Source organism: Rhipicephalus microplus, chromosome 7 (assembly GCF_043290135.1).
Source record: "Rhipicephalus microplus isolate Deutch F79 chromosome 7, USDA_Rmic, whole genome shotgun sequence".
In the NCBI taxonomy this organism is placed as follows: domain Eukaryota; kingdom Metazoa; phylum Arthropoda; class Arachnida; order Ixodida; family Ixodidae; genus Rhipicephalus; species Rhipicephalus microplus.
In genome coordinates, this window is record NC_134706.1 from 11,451,540 (window position 1) to 11,462,495 (window position 10,956).

General features: G+C 46.9%; 1 protein-coding gene across 1 annotated transcript; it reads left to right on the top strand.

The window, feature by feature from the left end:
* The first annotated feature begins 2,414 nt into the window (after positions 1-2,414).
* Positions 2,415-10,525, top strand: LOC119179568 (uncharacterized). Its single transcript, XM_037430676.2, has 4 exons — positions 2,415-2,568; positions 6,412-6,570; positions 8,422-8,691; positions 10,287-10,525. The coding sequence occupies exons 1-3, from the start codon at positions 2,557-2,559 to the stop codon at positions 8,686-8,688; spliced, it is 438 nt and encodes a 145-aa protein (XP_037286573.1). The 5' UTR covers positions 2,415-2,556; the 3' UTR covers positions 8,689-8,691; positions 10,287-10,525.
* The last annotated feature ends 431 nt before the right edge of the window (positions 10,526-10,956 follow it).

The following is a 10,956-nucleotide window of genomic DNA, read 5'->3' on the forward strand; positions in this document are numbered from 1 at the left end:
TGGATTGGATAAACTTTTATTTTTTTGATAAACTTTTATTTTTTTGATAAACTTTTATTACTTAACCTTACAGGGACAGGCATCCATTAGAACAAACTTAATTGACACCAATAATGAAAAGAGTGTCTATTGTATTCTGTAAAACGATCCCTGTTTCTCTCGTTAAAGGTAGATTTGTACTTTCAATGCGTCCCTCAAGATTGCTTTTGGTGCCTCAAGCTGCAAAAAATAAAAATAAAAATGTATTTGATGGAGATCCCGTGATAATTTGCTTGTGCTCATCATTGATTGTCTCTATAATACCATTGAGAGGCAGTACACTTTTTAATATATGATTTTCTAACCTCAAACGAGTAAATATACCTTCGTTTATACTAAGAACAACAGTGGCGACGTCATCGCTATACGTATTGCCCGGCACGCATAAGCAGAAACATCAACGGGCGTTTTGCTTAGGGCCTATCGGTACCTGTCGACGAGTTCGAAAGGTGCAAGAGCACTTCGTGGCCTCCGCGTGCGGCGGCGCGTTGCGGGAACAAATCGCGGAGGCCACAAGTCTCGCACTGCTTGTAGAGCAACCTGGTGTGTTGGCGAATGTTCAGACAACTTATTCTACCTGCTTTTTATACTTGAAGAAAAAAAAGAGAAACAACGGTTTAAGATGTCAATGTCATGGTGGTTAACCACAGTGTCACTCACTCTTGTGAATTCAGAATCTAGAACACAATGGGGCTATAGAGATCGATATTGTTTCACATAGTTGCTGGAGGACGCTTTCGTGCATTTTTTTTGTTTTTGAGGTAAAAAAAATACTGTTTATAAAATAACCACCGAATTTTCCAATGAACCGCTGTAGCTGAAAACACTGCGAAGGCTGTGCATGCTTCATGTTGCGCAATAAAAATGTGGATCGATAAAAATCGGTTGTAAGTCCCTTTAGGCGAATGAAATTGCGCAAACCTATGGCAATGTATAAGAGAAGCGAATAAAAGATATTCCTGAATTTGAGAGACTGACAAGACGTCTGTAGGTAAAAAAAAAACATCATTTTTCTTTTTCTTTGGTGGGATGAAACTCGGTACTTTAGCATTTCGATTGAACGAGTGAGAGCAGAAGTAAATAGGTAAATAAATAAATGGCTGCCGTGGTAGCTTACAAGCTAAGGTGCGGCTCTGCTAAGCACGAGGTCGACGGTTCAATACTTAGAAGTGGTGGGATCACTTGTATAGAAATGTAATGCAAGAAAAAAATTATGGACCATCTCCCCGAAAAAAAAAAACCCCGATGAGATACTAAGCAGCAGCGGTGCGCCGGCGTTGCCCCGTTGAAACTGGCGTTGACGCCGGTGCTGGAATAACGGTTTGAAGCGAAACCCGGTGTAGCGTTTACCAGAGTAAATGTTTGTGTGGAATGCAAAGACACGGGAGGTGAGTTCAGTTTCGTGTAAATTTTATCGCATGTAATCTAGCCGGAAAGAGTAGACAAATTTAGTCACGCGTCCACAGCAGCTGTACAGACGCAGCCTGCTAGCCATTTGCAGTAGCAGGCCGCGTCTCTACGGCTGCTGTGGACGCGCAACTATGTCTGTCTGTTGTTTCCAATCGACGTGCGGGTGAGCGTTGCGGGCGGTGGAGAGAGTGAAGCGAGAGAGAAGTGTGTTGCGAGCTTGCGGAGGAGACAGCAGCTGCTGCAGGTTAGGGATAGAGTGACGTCAACGCGCAGTTGAGGCTTGACCTTCTTGGCATCGCACTGCGGTGAGGGGAGCGTGGTGCGGTACGTTGGCACGGAGACATGGACGGACAGCGTTACACAAGCTAGTCAAAGAGCGGCTTCGCATCTATTATCTGCACGTACATTAAAGGCTCCCATGTGACAAATATTAATCTGGCGTGTCCCACTAAGGCATCTTTCACAATCACGCCGTGGCTTTTGGCATGCAATAAGCTGGATGTTAGTAATAGAAGTGAGCGAAATAACGTAGGAATAAATGCGCAAGTGAATATCAATTCATAAACATATTGAAATAACACTGTACTGGCACATTTTCAATGCCCTGGTGACCCGCCAATCCGGCCCCACCGCAGGTGGCATGCGTCTATAGATTACAATCTACGGCGTTCCGAGAATGCCGCATACTGCCGCTCCGCGCGAGGGGTAGTACGCAATACCTAGGGACGGCCGGCAGACCGGACACCGCGCGCGCTTCGGCTGTAGGCCAGCAGAGCGATGGGGGTCCTTCGCCCGAAGGGTGATCGCCGAGCGGACAAAAAACCGCGCCCAGCGAGGGTGGGCGCGCGTACAGGGGGCGGCCTTGCTCCGCTAAAACGGCGAAACCGGCCGCACTACTGACAGGACCCGCGACGAGCCGACCGGCGTGAGGCTGGCTGGCCGACCGGTAAACGAGAGGGGTTGCTTGGTCTCGCGGCTAGGCCTCGGGGGCCACCTTCTCCTTGCACCCCACCCTGTATAAAAACCAGGGCCTGCCAGGAGAACAATTACTGCCCGTTCTCGGTTTGTTATCGCAGCACACACCCAAGTCCGTCGACTGCAGCCGCCATGAACGCTCTGGTCTGTATACCGCATACACGTGCTCTACGCGAGCACGTGCAACCCTTTCACTTCGAGATTCGTGACCATCCCTCCCGTACGGCGTCCGCGCTGTTCCTTGGATTGGCCTCGCGCGAGATGATTCTAGGACATTTCGAATAAGTTTCCAGTCACGCGTGACCGTGGCAAAAGGCCGTGAATGACGTCGTAGGTCCCCAATTTTCGTGACGTCACCATCGCCAGGCGTGACGTCATCATGGTTGCTATGCCGTCCCGTGATTCATCCTGTCCCATTACCCTTTCCGGCATCGCACGCCATTTCGACGCAGAAGTTGACGGCTTGTTTCATTTGTTAAAGGTCACGAATGATGTCATAGCACGTGATAAGTCTCGTGAGGTGACGTCATCAACGCCCCCATCAACGTCACTCTCGTTACAACACTGTCACTTGACGCGATGTGGTTGGACATGTACCATGGCCTCTTGTGCCATCTAGCCCCTCTTGTGGCGATAGACAATTAACTGCTTGTTTCATTTGCTAAATGTCCCGAAGGATGTCGTGTGTTTCTCTTGTCTATACCGCCATTATTGTCACGTCTAAGTCTTTGTCGTTGCACCACTGTCAAGGGATCTGACTTAGCCCGTGGCCTCCTGTGCCATCGTACGCCCCCTCGTAGCAGTTCTTGATAGCTTGTTCCATTTTTACAATGTAATGAATGACTTCATAACCATATGTATGAGGCGTCATCGAGGCCACGGTGAACGTTAACAATTTGAAAATGTGAAGTGCTTCAACCCATACTACGCACTCTCGTTCCATTGGTCGCCAACTTGTGAAAGTGGCTGATAGCTTGTCAGCATTTCTGAATGCTTTAAGGTGCGTCGTAGGATTGGTGCCGATGCCGTCATCATCACAAGGAACGTGTTGATCCTTCCGACACTGAGCTGTGATCATGTTAGCAGGAGTTGACCGCTTTTTTTTTATTTCTGCTTCATGTTCTTCCGTCTCCTTTCTCTATATGGCAGGTCGGGAATTCTAACTATGGTCAAGAAACACATCTACCAGGAAGCTTAAACTGCAGTTTCGCATTTTATAGATATGAGCATATATACGTTGCGGCGCCTGCAGCATACATTGAACTCTTTTAAGATATGAGGCCACACATTTATAATATACGCGAACACGTGACAAACGATGTTTTAAGGTACTACAGTCGTGAGAGACGTTGCTTAGGCCGTCACTGCTAATTTTTAGCATTTCTGAATCTATCTGGTAAAAAGCTGTCTCTAGCTTTGTGTTTAAATGAGATTACATGGCACGCCTTATGCAAGTATCTAAGTGACGGTACCACGGCCGAAAAGAAGCCGCAAAATCTGACCCAATGGGCTCGTACGAGCGGCAGATGTTTCTAGCCTTATTTGCACTCAAGCAGCCCCACATTCTGCACGACACGAAACCCGGTAATCATTTGTACTGCATTTTTTTTTCTTAAAAATGACGCTGTGACTATGTCAGCTATAAGAAAAACAAATACTGATGAGGAACTGTCATCCTCGCTGTCGTCTCTGCCTCAACTCCTGTTCATCTGCACAATGAATTGCAGCACTTTTAAGCATCGCCGACTTGGCTCAGTGTTGCGTACGATAACGAGCGAATTGAAGCCCGTTTTTGTTCCTTTGTCGTTTGCGGTTGCCTGCATGTTATCGCCGTACCTTCCAGAAGTAGCAAGGGACCCTGATTTCATATTTTATTTTTTTATTGGTCTGGCTTATATCTGCGTAACCATAGAAGGAAGGCCGAAGTCGAGCTTAGCATTTCGAACAAATCGGAACACACCAAGTACTCGTGGAGTTTCGGAAGCTTCTGACGCAACTTTTCTTCTTCTTTTTTTTTATCTCGAAAAAAAAAAGCACAATGAGAGCCCTCGATGCTTCTTCTATCGTTCCGGTATCTCGGTTCACCAAAGATTCTTATACATTTCCAGTAAAGCAGCTCCAGCCATTACCGCAATGCGGACCTTGGCGTATGCCCACGTGCGCTTGCGAATTCCAGCATCTACCGTGCCTCCATAATGGCGCTCTTAATACCTTCCCGAGCGGAGACAGGAAGCAGAGTAAGGCTTGTACAAGCGCCGGACCGCTTAAGTCCCATTGATTCACGGCTGGACTCTGGTAACTGCGTGGCCCGGCTTTCTCACCCGCAAGGTTGTTGCTTTTAAATGCGCGAGGTCGTTTGTTGTTAGTTTTTTATTGTGCCGTAAGCCTCAAGGCTATCCCGGGGTGGTCTTGATTAGCGTTTAAGTGTTATCGCACATCGAATTGAAGAGAGTGAATGCGCGGGCGTCGTGTTCAGTCTTGCCGACTGATCCGATATTCCAAAAGGAGGCCTTTCTTTCTCCCCCAGGTTGTGCGTATGGGTTGCCTCGATGGTCTTTGCTTGGCTTGGAAGTGAGCTTTGGATGAGAATAACGGTGGACACATTTCGCGTTGCAAGCAGAGGCAAGCTGTTGTGAAGAGAGTTTTTAAAAAAGCGTGATCGTCAGCTTTACGTATACAAGATGAGATGCAAAAGTAATCTGTGGGTGTTCTCAGTGAACCGGATGCAACCCAATATCAGTGACTCACGGTCGCCTAAATTTGAGCGCGTGATAAACTGCTTAACAATTCCGCATGAGCTGTAGCTAGGATCTTTCTTTAGTTACTTGACTATGTAGTGTTGCACTGCTCAAGAAATATGTAGCTTAGGAGAAGTGAAATCAGTTTGCGTGAAATCTGATGTCGTAGCGTTTAACCTTTAAATTCAGAAAATATATGATGATTAGACAATCGTTCGTCGACCTCTCGAAAAAGCAAGTAGTGCGATTGAGATTGATGATTAGGAGCAGATTGGGAGACAGTGAAGTGTAAAAATTGTTTCGATGGATCTATCAAAAAGGTTTGCGGTGGACTGTATGGCTATGCCCAAACTTTATAAACAGTTCATATGAGAAGAGCACGGCATGGCATTGACAGTCATGTATTCATGCTCGTTGACTGTCAAAGCTAAGCTACAACACCAATTTCACTGCTACGAATTTAGCACAGTTTATGGCGCAAGAAAGTCAGTAAAGACGGTTAGGGAACACTACAGTTCGGGGAAACCATGACAATGGATAGCTTCAAGCAATGACCCGTCAACATCACAAACGTGTTTTTTGGTACCAGCATTTCTGGTCATCACCATCAAAAGATTCGCTAAGAGAAACACCAGAGATTCTCGGGATAACATTGTTCTCTTTTTCTGTAGCTAGGCTGAAAGCTAGAATAGGCAGGAGGCCTAAATTTTTTTATTATTACGGCAAGGTGATCACAACAGAAACTTTTGATAACGCATGCACGGAGGAAAAAAGTTATCGACACTGCACGTTCTACTTACAAACCTTCCTATGCATGCCCTTTTAAAGAAACAGGCAAAGCTATGTCACTTTTTTTTCAGTAGAAATCTATAGTATGTGTTTCTAAGAGTTTCCATGAACGGAAGAGTTTCACAGAGTCTCTAGTCTGGTGAAATCGCATCCCAGTCAGATGCAACGCAAGGTTTTCTGCTGCAATCCAGGGGGGCGGGGGGGGGGGGGGGCGGAAGGAAGCAGGGATGCGGAGGAAAGCTCATGAGATGTTTTGGCAATATTTGTTCTTGGGAGTGGCAGAAGGGGGAGGGTGCGCAAACATTTAGGGGGCGCGTGTGACCACTTCACCCCTGCCCCCGGCTGTGGAAACCCTTGGTCCACGTAATTCACACAGCAGGAATGGGTGACTAAAACGGATGAACGGTGACTTTTGGGAGCTCGCGTAACTGTCACTGAGTGCAGCTCCTGCCTCCCGCAGTTCGCCGCCGTTCTTCTGGGCCTCGCGTCCTATGCCGCAGCTGGAGGATTCACCGCACCGTCGGCCTACGCCGCTAGCGTCTACGGACCGGCTATCGGATCCGTCGGATACGGTGGATACGCCGGACGCGCATACCTGCCCCAGGCTTACAACCTCCAGGTGAGTCGTCGTGCCTGTATTTACTAATATCTGAAGCGTTTGGGATCTTCTAGAGCCGAACATTATATGGCCGGGTTCTGCCGGACCTAGTTAGTCTAGAAATACCGCTTGGTGCAACAGTAGTCGTCATGCCTGTATTTACTGATATCTAAAGCGTTTGGGATCTTCTAGAGTCTAACATTATATGGCTGTGTTCAGCCGAACCTAGTTTGTCTACAAATACCGCTAGTACAACAACTTTCGGCCGATAAACCAACTCGACTAACTCAGCATTTTCGCTCGTAAGAAAGACCTAAACGTGCACAAGTTTCTATTACAAAACCGACGGACGCCCACAAGTTTGCCCCAAGGAGCGGACCACTTCCACAAGCGATGAACTTGGAGCTTTTTTTCGCACATTCGGAAGAACGAGATTTCCGGTATACTGGAGGATTTCATTTTGAGACCGCCAGTGGCAGCCCTAAATGATATAATATGTGTAATTCGCAGAGGAAATGCTGGTACTTTTGAATGTATGTCCTGTTACGATCACTCAGTACAGTCAATAATGATTATATATATATTCAGACCCACCTCTGTCTCACTTTCACTGTCTTCCACCTTGACAGCACAGCGCAAATGCTTTGAGTTTTGTGAAAGCTGGCGACCTTACAAACGTTTTTCGGTGATCAATGTAGGCGCGAAGCATTTTCAAGTCTCTTGATTTTGCGAAAAGACACAATGTTAACTCAAGCAATGTTATTGCTCCTGGACCTTTAAGCGTACCTCAGCAAAGCCTCAAGCTCAAGCCTTTTCATTCGCTCAAGCATTTGCAAGCATTTTCAGCTGTTCTGGGCATTTCATATGTAGCATGTATCGAACAGAACAGCTATTAGATATAACTTCGAAGTACTAGGCTCTATACCTAGCTAATAACGAGTTCCTGGGCGTGTTAAGGTGAAGTTCAGAAAGTTGCCTAATGCAGTATATACTTCGATTTCGCCCACACTTTTCGCAATTTCTAAGATTACAAGCGAAAAACTTGTCAGCGAAAAGCCAGCCAGCGAAGGAGGCAGAGAGACACTGTGCTGATGGGAAAGACGCTCTAATTCCAGCGGAGTTTGATAGGCACGGAGTTTTTAACTCTGGAACCCAAAACTTTCGCACCACGTGGCCCAACTTTTCACACTTCTTCTCTTCAGAATGATGGCTTGGTTACTGGCGTTTTCCTCACCCTACGTAATCGTGCCATGTTAAATTCTGCGATGTTAATATGGCCTTGTTATCATCTGCCACACAACAAACCAACAAAATAGACTCTTTTACCTTTGTCCTTGTCATACATAAGTTAGCGAGGACATTTAAGTCTGTAAGAATGAAAAAAAAAACTTACAGAAACCAAATTGATTGATTGATTGATTTGTGGGGTTTAACGTCCTAAAATCACCATATGAATATGAGAGACGCCGTAGTGGAGAGCTCCGGAAATTTTGACCACCTGGGGTTCTTTAACGTGCACCCAAATCTGAGCACACGGGCCTACAACATTTCCGCCTCCATTGGAAATGCAGCCGCCGCAGCCGGGATTTGATCCCGTGACCTGCGGGTCAGCAGCCGAGTACCTTAGCCACTAGACCACCGCGGCGGGGCCACAGAAACCAAATTCATGTACATTATAATCTTAATTATCTTGTCTAATGTCTCCCGCTGGATGAAGGCCTCCTCGATGATCTTCAACGCAACCTACCCTGCCCGAGCTCATTCCGTTTTAGTCTTGCGAATTTATTGATTCCTTCGCTCCATCAAGCCTGTTTACTCCCTGTCTTATTTTATTTTGCGGAGTCACTGACGAGCCCCACGTACTATTCGCAGGTGCGCTTCGGCGGTGGCATCAAGGCCGGCGTCGCCTACGGCGGCTACGGACACGGTGGATACGGTGTTGCCGTCGGCCATGGTCTCGGCTACGGAGGATACGGACATGGCCTTGCCCTCGGCTACGGTGGATACGGACATGGTCTTGCCCTCGGCTACGGTGGCTACGGACATGGTCTTGCCCTCGGCTACGGTGGCTACGGACATGGTCTTGCCCTCGGCTACGGCGGCTACGGATATGGTGGATACGGAAAGCTCTACGGTTAAACGGTACACTCGTCCTTCACGCTGTTCAATGGGTGTTCTTTAATTTTCTTAAAGCAGTTGAGTGCACCTCGAAAGTAGCAAGCGGTAGAACATATTTTTGATGGGATAGTGATGTTGAGGGGCACCTTTCTGGAGCTGCAGTGCTTTTGGTTCGACGATTGCCTTTCGGCGTGCATTTTTAGTTTGACGCGTATTCTTGGGCACTCATTTTGAGTCTTAAACTTATTTCGCGACGCACAGAATTCTGTTGACACTTATTTCATGGTGCACGATTTATGTTTCACTATATCCTTTTGAGGTACACCAGTTTCAGTCTTACGCAATTTTGGAGAAGTTTACTATCTGTCTCGCACTTACATTTGAGCGTAAAATTTCTTTGTGTAGCACTTTTGCTTGGAACACACCTTTTCGGTATCACACTGTCCTTTCGAAAGCCAGCGCACAAATGTCCCTTTTGACACAATGTCGTTTCGAAAGCTAGTGCGAAATTCTACCTGCTTCGCACTAATCTATAGTGTCCAGCAGTAAGAAAGAGCGGAGCAGGGTTGCCTTTCTTGTTTTTGTTAATTAGCAGTGAAGCTATTCTCGGTCACGGCTTTCACGTCCGGGATCTGTGTTAACGAAGGTGGGCATTTCAAACTAAATTTTTCCAGCATATAGCGCACCTTGGAGAACGTAAAGCAGCTCTTGTTTCTTTAGGTCCTTTATCATGTGACAGTAGCAGACATTTTAAGTAGAACGACGGACTCTGAGAGCATTCGTATAATATCTGACAAGGGAAGGGGGGGGGGGGGGGGGGGGGTTCACAGCGCCGCGTTACGACGCATTGCAGACCTTGCGAATGAATGTCTGAGTTGGGAAAGTGTGCTGAGCTCCACACATATGCCTGCCAAAAAGCATAGAAATGCGGCAAAAGAAATAGTTAAAAGCTGTTCAAATGGGCCATGCAGATTGCTAGTGCATTGGCGTGCAATCTTCTTTCATGGCTAAATTAGAATTGCGTTACCTATGGGGTAGTATGTCATAGCGACCGCTGAGTTGCTCTGCGCGACTTTCAAGTTGTAAGCGTATCTGATACTTCCATCTTGTTGTCTGACGATTGCTAACTCAACGGTGTCGTGGTTTGTGGTAGCAAAGTATCGCAGGTGCAGTGTTGCCATTTTGAATGCGTGTCTATACAATAGAAATTGTGCTTGAAGTTTGCGCTCGTGCGTGGCACATTCTTTCCGTCCTCATTCAGGAAGATTGTTGCAATTAAGCACGAATCAAAGATTACCAACAAGCTCCGGCATGCACATAGCTATTTGGTTTTGGAATGGAAGCAGCCAGAATCTCTCATGGTCTGAGAGCAGTGGCGTAGCCAGGGGGTGGCACACTGAGCCCGTTCCCCGCCCCAAATTTTTTTGGCCATGGCATACAGAGCGAAAAATACATTTCAAGTGGGTGCCCCCCCACCCCCGGACATCAAGAACGCCCCCCCCCCCCCCTCTTTTGCAATGAACAAAAATTTCTGCTACGCCCCTGTCTTCGAGCAACCGTTGAATACGTTAAAACGTTGATAACACAAGCGTTTAATTGTTTTTCTCGTTTCTTTTCAGACTCGCCAATCTCGAAGTTGCGTGCATGTAAATTAACACAGAACCCGGGCAAAGGCTCCGCAGGACGGGTACTCAACATGTCCGCCGTCGGCCGATGCACTCAAAGAGTACAAACACATCGAGTATGCACACGAAACAACTCTCGCAAGCACTCTACACAAAGTATAACACCCGCCACACGTGGCAAGCACGACTCCATGGACCTTGAGACAAAATAAAACCGAGAACGTAAAAGCCTATTTTGCCACTCACTATACAGCCGTTTGCGTAAGTATTAACTGACAATGACTAAACGTCAAGTTTGGAATGCTAAAAGTTTATCAACATTGCATTTTTTTTTGTGTGTGTGTGTTCGTGTTCGCTTGCAAAACGACTGTGATAAGCGATTGACGGAACAATGCGCATTTGTACGCTGAAGCTCCCTGTTTCGCAACTGGAGCAGCGCTATGCGTGTGTTCGATTGATTGATTGATTGATTGATTGATTGATTGATATGTGGGGTTTAACATCCCAAACACGCCATATCACTATGACAGACACCGTAGTGGAGGTGTCTGAGCACACGTGCCTACAGCATTTTCGCCTCCATCGAAAATGTAGCCGCCGCAGCCAAGATTCGATCCCGCGACCTGCGGATTCGAGGGTGTGTTCATTTGATTTGCTTGTTCCT